Here is a 21,728-nt window from a genome sequence, read left to right as displayed (position 1 = left end):
GCTCCCGCCGGCGCGGGCTGATGACGTGGCGTGAGGCGGTTGGGGCGGGCGGGGAGCGACGCCCCGCCCCCGCCCCGCGCCCCGCCCCCGCCCCGCGCCCCGGCCCCGCCCCGCGCCCGCCGGTAGCGCGCGGCGGGGCCCGCCATGAGGGTGAAGCTGTGCGGGGCGGCCGGCGGGCGGCTGGGGGTGCTGGCGGGCCTGGGCCGGAGCGGGGCGGCCGCCCTGCCGCTGCCCGGCTGCCTGCTCTACACGCGGACCGGCTCCGCGCCCCACCTCACCCACGACACCCTGCAGGAGGTGGGCGGCGTCCCGGCCGTGGCCCAGCTCGGCCTGCCCGCCCTGTGAGTACCGCGGCGCGGGGGGTGGGGGGCTCCGCGGCGCTGCAGGGGGCGGGCGGGCTGCTCGCCTTCCCGGTGCAAGGCCCCGTGTCCAGGTCGGTTGCTACCCCATCGAAGGGAGGTGGCGTGCCTGGGTGGAAAGCAGGTCAAGAGGCCTAGAGGGCGGCATCGTTTCTGAGCGTGTTTTGGCCAAACCCCTCTTAGCGACCTCACAGCCTTCTCCCCAGCAGAATAACCAGCTTTAGACAGAGCTAACTCTCAAAACGAGTTGGGTAAGTGGCAACTGAAAGGAAAAATTAACATCATAAAGCTTGGTAGAAGCTCTCCCCTCCCTAACTAGTGTAGTCGAGTGATGCACTAGTAATGCTCCCCAGAAAGTCACTGCGTGACTTCATGCTGTCCAGCAAGTTAGTGGTCACTGGTCGGTGTGGGTAAAAGCTCTGCCTTTTTGCCACGGAATTATGGCTCCCCTGGCACATAAGCTGTGATTCTCGAGCATCTTGTAAGCTGTGACTCTATGGTCGCTGGCATTTAGTTCTGTCTGTCCCTGCTTTGCTGCCTGATAGCTGGGTGGCAACTCTTGGTGCCTAAACCGATCCAAGTTCAGACAACACATCAGTATGGCAAAAGAAGCCTTAGTTATGAAACCACTGATCTTTCTTCACAGTTGTTTGCTTAATTAATGTGTTTCTGTATCTGGATGCAGGGCAGAACTTCATGATGTCCTGGAAGATTATAAAGAAGGAGCTGCAAAATTTATAGGTAAAGCATGCGTGTCTGCTTGCATGTCTGGAGTGATAATGCAGGTGGATCCCACTGGTGTGTTTCCAGGCAGTACAGTAGGCAGAAAGATTTAGGCGTAGGCTTTCCACACGTAGGCATTTTCCCACTCTAAGTGACGCTAAGGAAGACTTGAAATAGTGTGTTGTCACTAGTATGGGCAGAAATCCTTCAAACAGGCTACAAAAATGCGTGGGTTTGCTTTATTTCTCTTTTTCTGCACCCAGCCTTCCCCTTGGGGGCTTCAGCACTGACTGGGATGGGCTCAGGCCAAAAGTTGAGACTAGAACTGAGAGAATTTTTACTGTAGCCCCCAGTCACTGCTGCAAATGAATCTTGCCAGGTGCAATTTCTGACTAATTTTGATGAGGAGAATTAGAAATTCTCATGAAATTGGCCTTTCCCATACAGCTGTTCAAATACATTTCCTGGGAGTATCTATCTGCTCAAGCTGGCTTTTTGATTCTTATAAAATAGTTGGTTTCATCTAAATATTTCCAAGAGGAGGTCTTCATCTAGTATGAAGAATAAACAGACAAAGCATCCCACATTAAATCAGTCTCAGCTGGTGGACACTTCTGCCTCTGAGCTATTGATGTTCTGAGAAGGTGTTAGGAGAAGAACCCATGTTGGATTTGCAGGAGCTTTGAGGAGCTAAAGAAGCAGGTGGAGAAGCTAATTTTTCTGCTGTTCTTTGTTCCTGTCAGTTTAGCAGCTGGACTGTACTTGCTCCCTGTATTATTCTTTCATTTTTTCCATGTTAAAGGGTCTGTTTTAGAAATAAACTCAGTTTTACCTATGGATAGCCAAACACAAAACAGTCAACATTGCCATAGTGCTCAGCTACTGCTCTGAGACGTAGTGATCTTCATCAGTCCCTGTACTCCATTCTTGGAGCAATTCTTGAATGAAGTCTTTACCTCGACACCTTGGTGGTAAGAATGAGTAAAGCAGCAGTTCCTGTGTTTGTGACTATTTTGGTTTTTCCTATCGTTGTCGTATCAGAGCAGTAAATGACCGCATGCATTGTGCAGCCAAGATCACTGTTGTCAGGCTCACGTGGTGAAGGAACCTGAACGCACAGCGAATGCAGAGTTAACATCTGTGTGAATATGTGTATCGTAGCCTGTATTTATATCTGGGGAGGTAGCTCAGAGAACTGGAGGATGATCAGCCCAGTCAGCAAGCATCTCTGGGACGCTTTGTTTGTCTGCAGATCTTGGGCTACATTTGGTGTAAGGTAAATCCTGTAAATCCTGTCAAAGTGATGGCATGTCTTTAATGTGTATAATTTAAGGACAGTTCTTTGTATATGGAATCTAGCGGACTTTGCAAGAAAAAACAACTTTTGAGTTGCTAATGCTTGTGTCAAAGCTGAGGTATTTTATGAATGTTTTGTATGTGTTAGTTGCACATAATTATGAATGTATAAAATAATGTAATTTATTATAATTTTTAAAAAAGTGATTAATAATTTCTCTCCTATATACAGAGACCAAGTTTTTCTTGGTGGTTTTTTTTTTTAAAAAAAAAGCACATCAAAATTTGGACATGCATTTCGCTATATAAGCAAAGTTATGGCTTGAATGTCCAAAGGAAGTTTACCCCCAACTTCTAGTAAGCCTTGACTGCATTTGGACAACTTATTCCTTCAAGAAAGATTGAAAGTCTCTTTATCTGAAACTTCTTGGAGGCTTCACCAATTTCAGTGACGACCTGTGAAAACTGTATGACATTGAGATACACTGTCTAGCTTTCTGGTATTTGAAATCTCCAGTCTGGCAGGGATGATAGATTTCTAATTTGTGTGGCTCATCTGTTCTCTCACTGTATGTTGTCCTGCCTTAAAAGTTCTAGGCTTGAGGTTGTTGCTTGGTTTAGGTTATGTCAAGTGTCAGATGTCTCCAGTGTATTAGTGAGTGGTCAAGGGAGTCAGCTGTTGGGTCTGCCAAATTCTAGTAGCAGGAGTATTAATCAAGAAGAAACATAAATAAATCTCAAAGGAGCTATGTAGGCTGCAGAACCAAAGGGTATTACTATTTGATGGTTTGTCCTGATGCTGCGCTCTTCCTCCCTGCAGCTAGTAAAAGGGGAAAAAGTCTGCCACCTTTGGTGTTGAGGGATCGAATGAACAATACTGTCTTTGTCAGAATGGATATACTTGTCAGTGGGAGAATACCCTGTTCCCTTCTGCAAATTTACAAACCACATCTTTGCATTAGCTTTGGTTCATGAAACTGCTCTCTGTCTGTTGCTCTGTTCCTAGGGATGCCAGACACGGTGCTGTACTGCTCCCTTCATGACCCGGTCACTCCCTGTCCATCTGGCTACAACACTAACAAGGTACAGTAACTATAAAGACTTGAAAGAGGCCACTTAAAGTTCCCAAAAGAAAGCTGTCAGTCTTCCCCTCACCTGTGTGCGTGTGCTTAGAAGGCCACAATATTTTTTGTTATGCTTTATAGAAAATTAAATCTTTGCACAAAAAAAGAATATCATGTATGTGCTCATACCTCCAACTAAATAAAGCTGCACACTTTTTACTTTTCAGTGTGCTCTCTGAACAGTTAAGTGGCAATTCAGATAGAAAGGGGAGCTCTGGACTCCCATGCTGTTGCGGTTAATATGGTAGTAAAAGAAAATACATATGTATTAGCTTCTATGTTGTACAAGCTTATGGTGATGCCACTGATAAGCAAACAAACTTGAACTCCTACGTGTGTATTTACAGTCTGCTACAGGCTAACAAAGAGGAAGAACTTAGTATTCCTGCAGGAAGGTGGCTTGGCAATCCAGGAGTGCGTAGCATTGTGGATGTTTGCCTGTTCCATCCCACAGGCACCCACCTTCCCTGTGTGGTCCCTGCACTACCTGTTGCCTGCCACAGCTTTGGCCTGGAGGGGCCACTCCTGGTACCTGCTCAGGTATGGGCAGTCCCAAGGCCTGTGTGGGTACAGCCAGGTTTGGTGAAAGGTCACTGAACGACAGAGGAGAGCTACTGCCATCCAGCTATCAGTGTGTATTCTTTGCTGCTGGGATCCAGGCTGAGTCCTGTCTCTGCAGGGAAGGAATTGCCTGAAGCTTGTCTCATCATTGTGCAGCTATCAGGTGATAGCAGTGAGCTAAGCCTGGGCGTTGCAGGTTTGATTTGACTTTTTTTTTTTTTAAGCTGGTGGAGATTTTTATCACCTTGTTGCAAGGCCTTCTGCAGCTGGCTCTGTGCTAACAAATACTTAGGAAAGCTTTTTGAAAGCAGTGAGACAGAAAGCTCTGGATTCTGTGCCAGAAAACCAGGCACAGGCTGGATTTAAATGATCATGGGGTAATGCTCAGTTCTCTAAGCCTTATGGCTATTTTATTTATTAAAGCGGCTTTTTTCCCCTGGAGAGCAGAATGAAGGTAACTAGACTTGATTACACTCTGTGCCCTTTGGCTTAATCACTTCTGACTTTCCTCCGCCTGCTTGCACCAGCTGTTCCTCGATGCTCTCACATAAGAAGCAGCAGGAAGTAACTGGCCAACATGCTGCTGCAGCACAACATACAGCTGCTGTGTTCCAGTTGCTCTGCAGATGCTAATTTGGGATCTCCTTCCTTTAGAGTTGCTTTTCTTCTTTTTTTTTTTTTATGGGAAATTTACAAAATTATTATTACTTTGGAGACTTCTGTCTGTTTCTTTGTTATTCAAATTTAGTGAAATTAGCTGATGAGGCCAAAAGTAATCAGGAGAGATGGATGGACAACAGATATGTAGTGTATTTGATTTGCGCAATCCTTCTAGTTTTTGTGGAGACCAGACCAAAAAAAATACTCTGCTCATATTTTTTGCATCAGCTGATCGAATTCAGTTTGTGAATTAGTATGCATGAGAACTGTGCTGCTTAATCTGTCTGTCTGGCATAGGCTAGGAGAATGTGTTTAAACCCTCAAATCCCAAAAAGTCCACATATCACTTCAAGCTATAAGCTATTTCTGGTAGCTGAAAACGGTTCCTCATTTAAGAAAGCACTAAGGGAGCTGCAGATGAAAAGAGCTGACTTCTAAAGGGCTCGAGACTATTACTTAACCTCCTTGAATACTCCTTTAAAATTTTGGAGCAGCAATGTTGCAAGTGTAACAATAATACAACACAAAAGCAACTGCCAAGCTGCACTCACAGGTTAATTACAGATTCTGCAGAATAGGAATAAACGTGGTAGCGTGCATAGTTGCAGTGGCTGGAGAAATATTTTGTGAATCTAAATGTTCAGTGAATTGAATGGTGACATCTGCCAGCCCAGAGGTGTTCAGGTAACATAACCTCTCTATGCAGGTGCTTTTGTCTTGCTTTAAAATCAAAATCTTTCAAGGGTAACATGGTAACAAGGAAGATGGAGACCCATGTGTGTACGCAGAATGGAAAGCATATGAAGAGACTGAGAAGACTTTGTGTGAAATCCTAATGAGTTACCTGCCATTTCTTACATTAGCTTGGTTTGAAAGCTGTGCTTGGTGTTTCAATTGCTTCTTAAGTGGCTGGATTCGGGGCCTAAAATAAAATCGGATTCTGAGATTGAATTGCCTAACAACCTTTTGTATTCTTCCTGGTTATATCTGTGTAGTTTATATATAAAGATATATTTAAATGGATGGTATGAATTCACTGCTTGGAAGAGGAAATAGTTTTTTGGGTTTGCATTGGGTACAGAAAACCAGTGAGCTGTATTTCCCATTGCAGCCTTTGCCACTTTTTATGAGATGACAACAGAAGTTTGATGAGAATTAAATCTCTCTTTTTTTTATTTTTTCCAAATCTGCCACTAATTTGTGTGATGATAGGCCAGCTGCTCTATCTCAGAGACTTGTAAACATGTGGAGAAGTCGCTGTGTCGAGTGTGATGGTTTCACCAAAGAGTATCCCAGAAATCCCAGTTCAGTTATTTATTTCCTTTCACTCATTGTGCCAAGTGCAGCTGATTATCTGAGCCGTGCTTCTGGAGAACTTATCGATGAAGTATCGTTCCAGTATCTGGTGTTTCACCAGAACAATTCCTTCTCCCCTTTGACCATGAAGATCTGTTAACCTTTGTGACTAGTGTTCATCCCTATTCTTCCTTGATAGACGGTGTCCTTGTGGGGAAGCTCGGGGCGTATGGAAGTGACAGCTTCCAAGTTCATGGACATCCAGCGGGCCATCCAGCCAGACTGGTTCCAGTGCATCTCTGATGGAGACACTATTTCTGGTGAAGCTGGCAGAAAAAGAGCCAAGAAGTCTGTGGATAGGTCACTTTCCTTCCTGGATGTATGTCTTCAGCTGCTAGAAAAATCACCGGTAAGATCCCTGAAATATCAGGGCAGTAGCACCGCAGCTGCTTTTCAGTCTGTGCTGCATCCTGGGCATTTTTTTCCTGATTTTTTTTCCACTTTTGGACTTCAGTGCATTTTTTTCCCCACTTACCTTCACGCTATATACATGGGCAAAGTAGGATCTTCTCATTCAGACTGAGAAAACCCATCTTTTTTCTCTGAAGCCCCCTCAGTTCCAAGTGAGGGGGGACTTGCTAAAATTTGCCAGTGCTATTCTTTATTTCTTCCCACAGCTTTGAAAATTCCCCCCTTTTTGGTGAAAGGGAACATACTATCTGAGTCTGTACTACAAAGGAAAATGGGTGACAGCAGCTGATACTGGCATTCCCTGAAAAGCAATCAATTTCAAAATCTGGTGTCTGACAGCCAGGATAATGGCACCTGCTTTGTATTCTGCACTGACACATGTAGTGCTGAGGGGCCATCTATAAAAAGCCACGTACAAAGATGTTCTGTGGTTATTGCCTTCTATAGGGAGGTGGAAAGAATGGCACCAAAATTCACAGTGAGTTAGTGTCGAGGTAAGGAGCAGAATCTTGTCTCTCTTAATCCCGTTTCTACCGTACACTGTTTTGTGGGGAGTAGTCTTACATGGATGAAACACTGTGGCTCTGGCAAGTTCCTGGGAATGCAGGGCACCTGGAATCTGGGCTGTGAGATGTCTTGTGTGTCTTTGGCAGAGCGTGCTCTAATGCTTGTGGCTTTCTCCTGGGCCAGGAACTACAAGGAAGTGTGATGTTTGGGGCAATTGAAGGTGGAGATATCTTGGAAGAGAGGCTCAGATCAGCCAGGGAGACTGCCAAGCGACCGGTGGGTGGCTTTCTGCTAGACGGTTTTCAGGGATGTGCCATGGCCAAAGAGACCAAGTTGAAACTGATAGCTTCTGTCACAGCAGAACTGCCAGAGGATAAACCAAGGTAAGTTGTGTGGGCAACATCCCAAGAAGTCCATCTGTCCTATCATGAGGAGTGTCTGCAGGCTGCTGTGCAGTGTCACTGTGGGAAATAATCACTGTATTGCATAGCTCTGCTCGTGTGCCAGGCTGCATAAATTCTACCCCTGTCAGGCTGCAGTCTTCAACCTCTGTCTCAATTTCTAGCTGAAGCTGGGCTCACGCTGTGGCTTTGAGTATTCTCTACGTTTAGAGAATAATCAAGGTTTTAGTTCAGGTAACCTTTACTTATTTTAGGGAGAATTACAGGTAGGGTATGTCTGTGCTGCTTGCATTTGGCTTCTGAGGCCATGGCTTGCCTGAAGTTCAGCTCAAACAAGAACATTCTTACCAAGCTATCTTACAGGAACCTTTTCTCAGAAAAACTGTCATGTTTCCAGTTCTCTCTGGCCTGAACTGGAGGAGAGCAGAAAGGGGTGCTGACAGAACGAGCCGGTGCTTACACGATCTTACAGCAGCCAACTCTGCCCTAGTGCCTGAGCCTGTGAGCTACCAGGGGGTGGCACAGCCTGGCCCAGAACAAGTATGTTCTCTGCTTGGACTGGCATAATGTGCAGATCGTTGTGTGTTCTGTTAGTTATGCCTGTTAGATCCATGCCAGAGACTGGACAGGAGTGGCAGCTTTCTTGTATCTTCTAAATGACTAACAGTAAATAAAGACTTCCAGAAAATATGTGCTAATATTTGCTAGTGGTTCAGAAGTGGAGGGCTTGCTTAAAGTTGGGTTGAGCTTGCTGGCTTTTGCATGGGTTGCTTTTAGAAGAGCAGCTGTGACAGAAGTGGTATGAGTGCTTTTTTTTTTTTTTTCATCGTTTCCTGAGGAGTGACTCGGGCCCCGTTGTCTTTCTGCTGCCCTCTGCTAGCTAAGCATTGCTCTGACTTAATGGTGTTCAAAAGGAAATTAAATGCGAAAGCATGTGTCTGGTGTTGCCGTTTGTTCATGCTTAGCGATACCTGGGGTTTGAATTTTCCTGACAATTAGAAGGCTTGCTGTGTTGTTGCCGTTCTGTCTGGCTGAGCTACTTAAAAGATCCCCCGGGAGCAATAGAGTCCAATCTGCTCAGCTAACCTTAGTGGCTACCAGTGCATCTGCCTCATCTATCAAATAGTTTGCTTTTCGGGTTAAGACAGGCATTTCTGACCTCTTTGTTGGAAGAAAGCTGGTTAGCCCTAGGGGCTCTTGTAATTCACCTCAAGTGAATTTCAGACAATTCTGTTTTCCTGAATCACCCTTGCCATTCTGGCTGGAGAAGTTGTTTTGCAATTGTGTTCTATCCCAATATGAAAATCTGTAGAAGACAAACGCTTTCTGTGCTTCACCTAAGAAGCGTCTGATTTTTGTGTGATGGTGAAATGATCTTATGAATGTGCTCTTGAGAGTCCTTTCATGTACCTAAAGATGCTGAAGTCTCTTGGTAAAATTTATTTTCCTTCTCAATAGCATCAGAACCCTTGCAAGAACAAATGCTTGTCCTTCCCTGTGCAGAGATAAGCTTTAGCAAGGGTTTTGATCATATATGCAGAGCTACTGATTTAGCTATTGAGTATCATTTTCTCCCTGCCATGAGTGCCTGAAACATAAGACACTCAGGCTGTAAACTTCTCCCGTCCTTATTCTGTGCTCATCAATTTAATTGGAGTACTTAGAAAAGTGACTAAAAATGGCACCTTGTGACTTCATTTATCAGCCCCTGTGTATTTTCCTAATTATCTGTTTAGATCATTGCCCTACATTAGCTTCTACTGCTGTCAGCCCAGCCATGCACCTGCAGGAGAGCAGGCACTGCTCTATTCTCTTCTGCCTCACTCACCCTCGGGGAAGCTGCCAGCTAAATCTGGCTAACAGCAGGATCTCTATTACCATTGATAGCAATCCAGCTGGGCTCTTCCTGGCTCTTAATGCCATGTCCCAGGAGATGTTACAGCCCAGGTTTCTGGATAAATCATTTGAACAGCTAAGAGTGTAAAGAGGAGGGAAGAATAAAGCAAGGAACTTTCTCTTTTCAGCGACATTTGTTACTAGTGCATTCTCCTCTAGGTAGTTCTCCAAGTGCTGTATGGTATGTCTGTCAGTCACCTGAAGGACTGTATCTTTGACCAGCTGTTTGCTGCTGTCTCTGCTGCTTTTGAGCAAGTCTTTTTAGACTGTCCCCTAAACAGTTACCCAGCAAAGGGGTCCGTGTGTCTGGAAAGTGCTGTTTCCCCTGGGGCACAAACATGACTAAGGAAAATGTCTGCTCTATGGCATAGATACTAGGTGAATTTTGAATCTAAGTGAACTTAAGTGTGTGAAAGAAACCAAAAAACTTCCAAAATAATGAACAGAATGATTTTTTTTTTTTTTTTCCTGCAGTGAATGGGGGATTATTGCTGTCTTCCACATGGCAGATAAAGAAAAGCCTGCTAGGTACTGGCTAGGTTGGAGATGGGGAGGTGGAAGCGCGCAGGATTCTGAGCGGTGACTGCCGTACCCACTTGCCTTCTGATTAGCAGTTGCAGGGATAAGCTACACATACTGCACGTATCTCTTCCTTCAGGTGCCTGCTTGCTTCTTCTACTCGGAATATTCTAGATTTTTCTTCTTGCGTGTCTCTTACAGAATCATCCATGGCATAGGCAAACCAGATGAAGTGATTGAGTGCATTGAAAGGGGAGTGGACATTTTTGAGAGCTTTTTTCCCTTCCAAGTGACAGAGCGAGGCTGTGCCCTGGTTTTCAGTTACGACTGCCGTTCAGATCCTGAAGCAGCAGGTAGGCTTCTTGGTGGTCATGATAATTTCTTACTGTGTCAGCCCGTATTGTGGCAAGTGTAGTTCATGCTTTGGAGGAATCTGTGTTTGGGGGTTTCATGTCTGAAATAAGTGCAGTAACCACTGGAAACACTGGGATTACACTGTCAAGTGTTGCTTTTGAAGGTGGAGCATTTTGGTGTGAAACCTCGTGAGGCAAACTTGAGGCCTCAACCTTGGGTCTGATGTCTGATTAGCCAAACCATACTCCATTATTTCTTAAATACTTAGTGAATAGAGGGGGGGGGGGTTTGACACCATTGGCAAATTTTCTGTTACTGTTAACAGTGAAAGTTGGACCTGATAAGTGGGGATCTAAAATACTTGATCTCTAGAATTTACTGAGTATATGTCTGTTTTAGTAATGTATTTCTGCAGTCCCTTCTTCTTTCTAGCTGACAAAAGTTAGGGATCCGTTTTTGGGGGGAGCTTTTCCCTCTGCATTCATCAGTTCATATCAAAACAAAAAGATGTTCATAACTCATCACCTCATTACGCTGTGAGATGGAAGCATGTGTATCACCCATTAAAGCATCTATCAAATGTGTTTCAAGCAACCATTTTGTTTTGGCATATTACATGTCTTTAATACAGAAAAACATTTTACATTTCTCCTCCTGGGTAGAACCTATCGGCTCTTCATGCCTGGGTAATTCAAAACCAGCTGAATAGAATAGAATGGAACATCTTGTTTCTTTGTGCTGGCTGCTGTGGTTTTTTTAACCCTTCTCTTTGTTTGTTGTTCTTTACCTTGTCTCACCTTATTCTTAAATCATAACATTCTGGGTAAGGGCAATTTCTTGGTTCTGTGTCTGTTTGACACTCAGCAGACATGGATTGTGCAAACAGTAATACTGATGTTTCCAGACATCTTATGCTTAATGCAAACCTACAAAATTATGGGCTGATTTTTTTATTTTTAAGATAGACTGCCAAAAAGGCAGAGGTGGAATCTAAATCTTCTGCATTAGTGCTACCAACCTCTTTTGATTCAGATTGTTTAAAAAAAAAAAAAAAGCATCTAAATCTCTGAGCCTGATGACAGCATGGAGAGTAGAATGATTGAATGCAGATGAGTTGCCTGTACTCTAGAAAAATCTCAATAAAACCAATTTGTTCAGGTGGTTGCATTCTATTCAGCATGCAGTTCAGACTGGAAATATTTTTGACATTTTATTAAGAATTCAGCTCAGTAGAGCAACAAGAAGTTATACTGTTGTTTCAGTTCTAACCCTTCATTAGGTTTAGTAGATTAGTTTTCACTTGTCTCTTGCTGTTTTAATCCTCTAAAATTGTATTTGCGTTAACTAACCTATGACAATTAAAGAAACACAGTTGCTTACCATAAACGTTGGAAACTTGTGGCAGTTTTCATCTAACAAGAGTAGCAGGAATACCTGCTGTAAGGTTGCTGCCCTTTCTCTGCCCTTGCTGTCTGTCCATAAAAGGCTGTTGTCTTTATTTAAAACAGTTTTAAAACAAAATGGGGCCCAGGACCTGGAGAAGGGCGGTGCTGAAGAAGACCAGGATGAAATTTCCAGAGCTGACCCAGAAATGACACCATTTGAGATACCTCTGAAGGACAAAAGGTACATGAGTTTGTGAGGAGGGTACCTGCAACTGCACCACAAAATATGCTGAGTTTATCCTCTGTATTTGAGTGCACGGGGTCAGTAGCTGGATAGGAGACTTCATAAAACATGAATGTGTTGAAGACAGTGCTTCTGGACATTGAATGGAGGAGTCCGGGACAATCGTTCTAGCTTGTTATCAGGCAACAGTGTATGGCTGAAAGCGCTATCTAGTTGCATTTATCCATGGATCAATGGATCATTTATCCAGAAGACATACTGTGGTCATAACTGTGCCAGCTGAAAGTCAGTACGTTCACAAAGGTTGTCTGGGGATCATTTTGGTCTTCCGCATCTAACGTGGGTCACCTTGAGATGCTAGATTTTATTTAACCTATTGAGAGCCTCTACCTTCTGGCTCCGTTTGGGCAGCTGCAGAGCAATTCTGCAACTTCTGGATACTACGCAAAAACTTTGGCCGGGGTTACCACTTGTACTTCTTTTTTTTTTTTTCCACAGCTGCCTCTAGGCTGTTTGAGTAGATAATTTGTGTCGCTGCGGTAGATCCTCTCTCCATTTTGTGAGACTGGGCCATCTCACAGCAGAGGGGAATACAGTTTTGTGAACAGTGGAATGAGTAAATCCTTGTTTTGGATAGCTTCCTTCTTCACAGAGTGTGTGATAGCTAGTGAGGTGTGTCTTGTGCTACAGCTTTTCTGTCAGGGAAGGCACAGGTAAGGCCTCTCTGCTGCTAGCTGTGATTTAGTCCAAGTTATCATCTGACTTCAGATGTGTGACCTTTTGGCTCTGTAGTGAGTTCTGGCATGATATTTGAAGTCCTTAGTGCCAGTGGTGGTCTTAGATGTCAACACATCTTACAGCAACTGGATTCAGGACTTCAAAATTCAGATCCCTGCAAAAGGCCATGTGGTAACTGGATATTCTTTACTGCTTGAATGGGTCTTCTTACCTTGATGTTATCCAACACTGCTTCCTCCTTAGATACCAAGATGATTTTGGTCCTTTGCTGGAAGGATGCACCTGTTACTGTTGTCAGAGGCATAGTCGCGCCTACGTCCATCACCTCCTTGTGACCAATGAGTTGTTGGCTGGTGTCCTGCTCATGATGCACAACTTCCAGCACTACTTCAGTTTCTTCAGTGCCATACGGGATGCCTTAAGAGACAATAAACTGGATCATCTGAAGAATCTTGTCTTCAGGCAGGCGCTTCAAGGCCCAGCAAATGCGAAGCCAGACCAGTGAGTCCACAGAGGAGAGAGGAGGTTGCGGGCTACATCCCTATCCAGTGGGACTGTGTGAGGTGTACTGCCAGCAGGGTCCCCTGGACCGCTTAGTGGTAAAACGCCTGCCTTCCTGAAGGGAATTGAAGGGACATTTGAAGATCATCTCACTTCCTGGTGGGGAAGGAAGATCTTATTCAAATGTCCCTTTCGGTTAATTGGCTTGGTGCATTTTTGGGGTATGCAAGAGCCTGAACAGCGCGCGAGACCAGCATGGATAGCTTTTACAGTTACTGTTGGTTTTCCATGTGGAAGGACTGAATTACTGAACTTGCGGTTGAAGAAGCAGCAGGGCATATACTTAAAATTAACCCAGCTGCCTGGAGGCTCAGCAGCTGTTTGGGACTCTCATTCCGTACCCAACGGTTATTACAGGTAATTATTTTTCTAGCAAATCCTAGTGGTATTGTTGTCCCATCGTGGAGCTCCTTGATGAGAGATCCTGCCTCAGTCTTAACACACTCTTCCTTGTGGCTGTTGCCAGCATCTGTCCCTGAAAAGAGCTGACTGGAAGAGCTGCTGTGTTTGGTGGCACAGGGGACTGGATGTGTACTTCTCTCTTGGGCCACCTGCAGTGCAGGATGTTCTCTGGGCCAGAAGGAGGCCCTTGGCCTCAGCCGGGCCTTGACAGCCCTTGCCTCAGGGGTGCTAGTCTGTGACATTAGAGCCAGAAAGAAGAGAAAGTGTTTAATCCATGTCCTGCTATAGAGTTGTTTTTTGTTTTTTTTTTTTACTCTGTACCCTTTCACCTGTATGGACTAAGATTTCACTCCTGCGCTAGCATGTGGATGATAATGAAAGTACCACTCCTTGCAGCTGTCCCAGCACTGATCAAATACCAGGCTACACAAACATCCGCGTGGGATGGAGCTGTGGAAGAGATGTATCGCAGGAAAAGGTGTTTGGATTCTTGTGGTTCCCTGTTTTAAAATATGACTTAGTTACGTCATGTTCCTCTTACTCGGCTTTTTTCTTAACGCCTCTTGCTTTGGAATCCTGGATTGATTCATTTTATGTTACAAAGCAACAATTAAAATTGTTTTTCTAATTACACTGGCTCCTCAATGTGTGATAGAGGTGGTGTACCGCAGAGCTTGAGCGCACTGTTCCAAGAAGATGTCTCCTGGAAACTTGACCTAGCAGCCTGATGGAGGACAGTGAGTCATCTAGGAGTAGGATCCTATCACAGAGCAGGGCTCCAAATAATTTGTTTCAAAAGAATGCCATAATTGACCTGGAAATGTTAAAGACACTGTCCCTTTCCCTGTAAGAACTCTACTACCTGAATTAAATTTTAAAAAATACTGCAGTTAAAGTTGCTGACCACAAAGCAATTAAGGATAATCTGCAGTTTGTTCTTCACCATTTCTTTAATGTTGCAAAACTTTAATATCTCACATCAGAGCGGCTTTACTGTAAAATAAAAGGAGGTTTTATCATCCCTGACAGCGCTGCCTGTGCATCCCTATCTCCTTGGGCAGCTACGCAGTGGGCTCGGAGTCCTTTCTGCCATTCCAGCCTTATCCACTGTGTTACCCTTACTATATTTCTGTTCCACAGGAGCCTAAAGAAATGGTGCAAAGACTGCTTTACTTTTATCTTTAAACAGAGATTATGGAGAATAGTTCAGCTACAGAAACTACATAAAATACGGGACACGTGCTCCAAGAAGTACTTTATGATTGTCAGTGTTGATGCAGCACCGGGAAACTTGGAAACCGTATCCTGCATACACATGTGAGGTCTGCCTACCCTAAAGGGCAGGGAATTCTAATGAAACAAAAATCTTTTATCCTTCTTTCAAGAGGGACCGCAGGATGTGGTAGCGTTGGACCTTGCAATGCTTGTTGCTGCAGTGTCTATTTCTACAATGTTGCAAATGTCAGTGCAAAACCTAATGGGGGACGGGACGCTGGACACGGACAGACAGTGACCATCTTAAAATGTCTCATTTGCTGATGCTTTCATACCCACGTGCTCAAAATCACCAAAATGTATGAGTCAGCCCAACACTCGGGCACCAAGATGCTTGTGTTCAAGAGGCCTGTCAGGGATGCTCTGTGAAGATGTGGAAGGCTATACGTCCTCGTGTAGCCTGCATTCGTTGATTGGTAGCCTTATTACTAGTTTTGGAAGTGCCATTTTGTACCCTTTGGGAGCTAGCTGTGATCAGTCTCCCCATCCTGCCCCACCTGTATGAATCATTAGGATTTACTCGTTTTTCCTTGTCTCCCAACCTGGTTGTCCTGAGAAGCTGCATGTAGCTGTACTGGAGTCTTGGTGACCTGCTAAACTAAGTGCCAGTTAACGTGCCATTCTCATTAACCCTTCTGTTCTTCCTTCTGACCTTCCAGTTGTCCTGTACTGTGTTCCTGTTTGTTCTCCAGTCGTACCGACCAGGCTTTCCTGCTGCAGTTCTCTGCCTAGCTCGTGCGTGTGTGTATGTGTGTCCCAGAGCTGCACAAAGCATGCAATTTCCTAATGGGCAAAATTTGACTAACTACATCTACTCATTATCTGACAAACACATAACAAGCTGCACTAACCCTGAAACAGCCTTAATGTGTTGTATTTACACACGTTTTCAATCTGTCAGTCCTCCTAGTTCACATAGTAAAAATTAAGCAACGTTTTTCATGGTTTTTTTTATTTTATTTCCAAGCAGACATCTAATTTCTTTCAGGAACAGAATTCTTGCCCTAATACGGGCAAGAAAGCTACAGAAAGAAAACTAAACTTTCCAAGAAGTGAAAATTGAAATTAATCGGGAGTGGAAAAATTTCTGTGCTGTTAACTTAGCACAGAGACAGCAAAAACATCTTTGACTGCCATCCATCCCCAAATGGCAGAATACAAGGGAGCAGAGCAGAATGCAAAAGAGATGGTGTGTTACAAAAACATTAGACCCTTGAACATCTTTCCCTTAGCAACTTCTAGTGTAACCCTCCCCTTGATAAAGAAAAATCTTTCATGCTCCTCTGTTTCTGATGACAATAACTGTCAGGGCCACATCTGAAATGCTTTTCTGACCACTTCATTGGTATTCTGCTCAGTCACTTACCCCTTTCAGAGCTATTTTAATATTGCAGACCCTTTAGCAGTTTCAAATATACGCTTTAAAATGTGTTAAGGAAAAAAAAAATACCAAATTCATTTATCACAAAAATGTTTTCTCCTTTCCTTCAGGTATGTAATTTCTTCCCCCACACACTCACCTACACCCCATCCATCCTCTAAATTACTCAGACACGGGGTCCATGGCAAGGCTGTGTCAAGTCTTGTCTGCTTTTCTGTGGCTCTATAGGATCGCAGGAGCTGCCCAAGGCTGGAAATGTCCCAGCAGGGTGTTCATTTTATTTCTACATCTCTTAGGTCCAGAGGGCTTTCAAATCATTGGGGGTTTATGCATAGAGAAATCAGTTCCCGGTGTGTTTTGGAGACGCTTTTAAGCACTGGGTAGCTATTTTTTTTTTTCTTCCTGAATCCTGTTGATTTTTGATTTGTAGCCTGAGTTGGCAGGCAAAGGACTCCAATAAAATGTTAAACCTTCTTCTCAGTAATTTCAGAGAAGTTTCCTCCTTGATATGGAAGGTGTGCACAATATAGGTGATGGTGCAGACCACTTTAATGGTCTTATTAGGGGTGATCTACGTAATTCACTAGGGACCTCATCTCTTTTCTGGTAATGCAGCAGTTACTTCTTTATTAAAGACTATTAAAGATGTTCCAGCATGTTACCATCCTGCCTTAAGCACATCCTGTAGGCATGATAGGACTTTTCAAACCAAAAGACAATTAAGTTAAATCTCTTTGAGGAGTTGGATCTAGATTGGCAAAGTCGGTGCTGGCACAAAAGTGGTTAACATCTTCCTGCAGCAGCATGGTCTTGCTTCCCTCTTGATGTTGCCAGTGTGAATGTTGTCCGTCAAGAATGCACAGTCTCTTCCTGGGTGGCATATACTTTCCCTGCCTCGCAGCGAGGTGATGATGAACTGCCTGGTTGCTTCTGCATCTGTCGTCTGTACGATTTAATTAGGTTGGTCAGCCGAAGGTGCAACACAGTGGGATGCTCTTTTCGCACTTCTGATGTACCTTCTCCAGCTGCTGGCCTTGCTCACTCCCCATCAATTCAAACACTTCAGAGAAAGCCTGCTCTGTTTGGCAGCTCTTTGTGTGTCTGAACATCTTGCCGAGCTCTTTAGGAAGAGGTTTGGGTGAGAAGGGGTTATTTCAAACTTCAGCCTGAAAACGTAAGAAGCTATGTAGTGGGGACATACGTAAGGGAATGATAACTAGAGGCATCCAGATCTTCTGCACGGCTCAGGATTAGCCAGCTTTCTGTCTTCCTATTCCCCTGCTACTGTGTAAAGCATTTTCTGGTCAAGGGGATGCCCAGTGCACTGGGAAAGGCAATGGTTGTGGTTCATGCCTACAGCTCTACAGGACAAGGTGTCCCTCACCTGTCCCACTTGCAGAGCAGGCTGATTTGCAGATTGGTGGTCAAGAAAAGGTCTAAAAACTACGGCCTTAGAAGTAATGGCCCAGCACAGATTTTCACAAAAGAAATGAGTGTTTTCAACGTCCTTGGCCGGAGTTCCTGGACCCATTCCAGTGCTCTGCATGTGATACCTTCTGCTCCTGAGCTGATCGCCTTTCTGAGGTATCAGACATGTATTGCAAAGTGTGACATGAAAGTGGCGTTCTAGCTATGCTTTGTGCTCGTTGCTGCCCGCTTCCACAGGAGGACGGCTGGTTGCCTTTTGATGAGGGAATCGGGGGAGCCATTGAAGTGATGTAGCCAACATCTTGCAGGAAGTCAGCAGAGGCTGTCAGTCTGTCCTGAGCTTTTTATACTGCCCTTCCCAGGCTGGAATGGAACCGTCTACGATGTAATGTCAAATTTAATGCTACTGTGTGCCGAAAAACAGCTGAGGAAACCAACCCTTAGGAAAGCCAGATGCTTTCCTCAGACAAAGCTGAGTGAACTGGAATGGGAGAGAACACAGAGACTGGCAGGCAGCCGAAACCTTCAAAGAGAGGCAGCATCTTCAAGGAAAGGAGCAGGAGATGGAGCATCTGGGAGGAACCAGCATAGGCAAACAGGATGAATAGGATTTGGCAAGGCCAGCAAAGAAAGGAGTGGGAGCTGTGCAGTATGTCCACACGTAGCATTGCCAACACCAAGGTGCAGAAGACACCGACATGTGCCTTTTTACATCGCTTGTTTTGCACATGTCTTGAGGAGGAAGAAGCGTTCTGTTGTTGCTCAGGAAGTTCAGCGATGGCTGCTGTACTCCTCCTCACCAAGGCAAAAGGCTACAGAGTAACGCTGGTGGCTTTCAGACCTGGGGCTGAGGGCGGACCGAGTGCTGCACTCACTCCTGATACCTGACTTCCCTGTTCCCCACAGCCAGCGCCATCAAAAATATTCAGGGGAGTCCCGTAGTAAGTGTGCTTCTGCCCGGTGAAAAGTAGCCTTTGTTGGTGCTGTTCGATTCACCGTGCTCACAGCTGCAGGGTAAAAATTATTAAAACTGACAAGAGTCCCCAGGGCAGGGAACCAGAAGGGTCTTCCCCACATTGCCAAACATACAGAAGCCGGGTGCTTGTCTCGCTGAGAAGCTTAAATCATTATACTGAAATTAATTGTTAATTATGTTCGTTTTCTTCTTTAGCTCTAGGGGTTTTCTTTTTCTTTGCCTCACATTTCCAGAGGCATTCAGGAGCGAGATGAGACCAGTGTCTAGCAGGAAGAGATTCAGTGATGTGTGGCCAGAACCTTGAAGGAGGCTCAGGAGAATTCCTTGCCTGGGCCTGGGAGAAAGAGCATCCCTGTTGGAGAAAGGTGTGGTTGGCACCAAAGCTGATGGGCTCCTGTTCTGGTGCTGAAGGCTTGGTCCCCATCGGATTTTGGGGCTCCTTGCCCTTTTATTTCCTTTAAAATTGCCCATTTGGGCGGGTTTTTTTAAGCTATTGAAGGAAGGGTGACATGGGTGATTCCAGGAAAGCAGAACAAGAAAAGTCACCGGTCTGTCTTGAGCTGAGATTGACTGTTTGGAGAGCAACAGCACAGCTGGATCAGTAGCATTTAGGACTGAAAGGCAGGATTGGTCTGGCACATTTCTTCTACCTCCTGTTCAATGTCATTCAGCAAGGTGTGGCAGCTGATGCTGACCTTGAAGAAGTACTGTTTCGAATCCCTCATGCCTTGAATTGCCGGCAGCCTTGTGCGCCTTCCTTTGCTCCTAAGGCAGCAGGCCAGGTGCTAAGATACCACCAGGAGGTTACAACTATGTTAGTTCCTTGTTACCATTAGATTAAGGAAAAGTCCACCCCAATGGTTCACTCCAAGGCAAATTCAGATTTCAGATACTCGCATTTGTCTGAGAAAGAACCCATGTGCCCATTCTCTTTGGGAGATGAGACACCTCACAGCCAGGAGTGTTTGCAGGCTGAAGGCTGCCAGAACCTGTCATCACTTCACGAGCAAACCATCACACACTTGGCTGAAGCTGATCAGATTGGTACCAGCATCCTCCAGGTGTCTGCAATTCCTATTTTTAGTTTTCTGAGCATCACCATATCAACAGCTTCCAGCTTGTTGATCCTTCCTTGAAATACTGGCATTGATTAGACGTTGTTCAAAAACCATCATGTCAGTAACAGTGATGGAGACAGGTCACTGAGACAGGGCTTTGCGTCACGATAACCTCAAGCCAAACTCCAGCTTGTGTAAGGCTGACCCTTTCAGAGGCTGCTAGCCCGAGCAGCTGTGCTGACCCCAGCTGTGGGCAGAGGACCAGCCTGGGGAAACGTGTCACTTCGATCCCCCTCAGAGGCTGCAATGCCAGGGACTCCAGGGGTACTCCCTGCCAAGGGGGAGCTGCTCGCTCCAGCTGAGCTCAGCTGAGCAGCTGCTCTGCCCATCCCTTGAGGAGTCTAGGGAGGATTACCTGGGGGAAGCAAGGTTTTCTGCAAGACTGCCTCATCCTTGTAGTCTGACAAATGGTGCTTTTTTGATGTTTGGCTGCAGCTGGGATTGTTAAGACGACATGTCCAACAGCTGCTGCAAGGTGTGCTGGAGCATGTCAGCTGAGCAGTGTCACCTGCAGAGCAGCGGGGCAGTGCCAGCAGGTGAAACCTGCTTCCTCCATCATTTCCTTGCTTTCCCAGCAGGCAGCTTTCCCTCGTGGAAGATTGTTCTGCCTTCTGCCCAAAGGGCCTTAATGCTCTCCTGCTTAAAAGCTCCTGCGTGACCTGGTGCCTGTTGTGCCCGCTGCTATCTCTGACGGCGGGGAGTGTTTCATGGTTTCTTCTCTTTGTTTTACAATGCAAAACTCAATATAAGAAATGCTGATTTTCGCTCTGGATGGCTTCAGTTTGGTGCCTGGTACCTTTTAAGGTTTTAGTAACTTGGGTAACCCATGGTTTTGCTGCCAGACCTGAAGTTTGCATTGTGGCCCTTGAGAACACAGCTGAGAGCCATGGGACACGTGTGGGGCTCTGCTCTGCAATGGACATCTCCTGCTGCACCTGCACCCAAGTAAGCCACACAAGTAGTTACCATAACCACCACACAGCAGCCTAAATAGAAATTTTTATGATCTGTGAAGGGGTGGCAGTGAGCTATGGGGATGCTCTCTGCTTGCTTCTGCCTGCCATGCTCGCAGGAGTGAGTGCCTGAGAGCTGCTGGGGGTGGGCTGTCTTCAGATGGTTGGTACCCACCTTAAATACCTTCTACCATCGCGGCTACTGCACAGCAGCTGGAGGAAAGGCTGCAGATTGAGAGGCGCTGTGGAGGGTAGGTTGGTGCCTGGCTGGCTGTCCTTTCCAGCCCTGAGTCAGGCTCTTACCACTTCTTCTGAAAAACCTCTAATTCTGACCAGCAGGTTCATGATCCAGTTGATTTCTGTGGTTTATGCTCTAAAAAAAAGCACCTCAGAGCTGCAGCTGTTGTCAGGGTCCCCCATGTCCCTCCGGGAAGGGCACCGGGAGGTGCACACACACACCTGGGTGGCCTGTGCTGTTTAGGAGCCCCCAGAGAGCAGCATCACAGGTGGGAGCAGCAAACTTGATGCGTGCAACGTGGGGTGCACATAGCACGGACCCTGGGGAGCCCCAGGTACATGTGGAGGAAGGAGATCAGGGGCTTTTTTCTGAGTCGGTGTGGGGTGCCGCAGGAGAGCTGCGCGTGCCTGCTGAGCTGCGAGCCCGCTGGGCGAGCTGGGGGGTACACGGGCACAGCGGCTGCTTCATCTGGGCTCCTGTAGCTCTGTGAGCTGGGAGACACGTCTGCCTGGAGAAATGGGGGCGGCTGGGGCTAAACGGTGTTTTTCAGTCCGTTTCTCAGGCGTGCTGTAATTGTGTCTAGACAGGCAGTCCCCTGGATGGCTGCCTTGTACCTTGCGGGGAGGGGAGCTGCTGCTCCCAGTGGGTTTTGCCAGCTCTCCTTTGTTTCCAAACGGTTTTAACTCTCCTCGGCTACAGTAGAGATGTTTCCTGGCTATTCTGCCTGCTGGCTCGCTTACAAATCGCATCCAGCATAGGGGACCATAGCCATGCCATTCCTGCTGCCTGGTGGGGCAGAGGGAAGGGGAGCGCGGGCGGCAGGACCCCCACCGCACCTGCACGGCTGCCGCCCGCGCTGCCA

The 21,728-nt window shown here is 45.8% G+C and overlaps 1 protein-coding gene across 2 annotated transcripts; it reads left to right on the top strand.

Moving 5' to 3' along the window:
- The first annotated feature begins 100 nt into the window (after positions 1–100).
- QTRT2 (queuine tRNA-ribosyltransferase accessory subunit 2) lies at positions 101–14,128 on the top strand. 2 transcript variants are annotated; one of them, XM_055712285.1, is made up of 8 exons: positions 101–341; positions 1,045–1,100; positions 3,385–3,461; positions 6,219–6,428; positions 7,181–7,380; positions 10,015–10,166; positions 11,676–11,793; positions 12,778–14,128. In XM_055712285.1, the coding sequence occupies exons 1-8, from the start codon at positions 145–147 to the stop codon at positions 13,037–13,039; spliced, it is 1,272 nt and encodes a 423-aa protein (XP_055568260.1). In that variant the 5' UTR covers positions 101–144; the 3' UTR covers positions 13,040–14,128. The 2 variants fall into 2 exon arrangements, with proteins under 2 accessions (XP_055568260.1, XP_027672767.1); XM_027816966.2 differs by lacking the exons at positions 101–341; positions 1,045–1,100 and adding an exon at positions 1,149–2,053.
- Positions 14,129–21,728: the final 7,600 nt, after the last annotated feature.

Source organism: Falco cherrug, chromosome 5, assembly GCF_023634085.1.
Source record: "Falco cherrug isolate bFalChe1 chromosome 5, bFalChe1.pri, whole genome shotgun sequence".
Taxonomy (NCBI): Eukaryota; Metazoa; Chordata; class Aves; order Falconiformes; family Falconidae; genus Falco; species Falco cherrug.
This window is presented reverse-complemented; position numbering and strand designations above follow the sequence as displayed.

Excerpts from the sequence above, each read along its gene's own strand:
- QTRT2 (XM_055712285.1), top strand. The coding sequence starts at position 145 with ATGAGGGTGAAGCTGTGCGGGGCGGCCGGCGGGCGGCTGGGGGTGCTG. Across the intron at positions 1,101-3,384 it reads AGGAGCTGCAAAATTTATAG|GGATGCCAGACACGGTGCTG; the intron begins GTAAAGCATGCG and ends CTCTGTTCCTAG. Across the intron at positions 10,167-11,675 it reads TTCAGATCCTGAAGCAGCAG|TTTTAAAACAAAATGGGGCC; the intron begins GTAGGCTTCTTG and ends TATTTAAAACAG.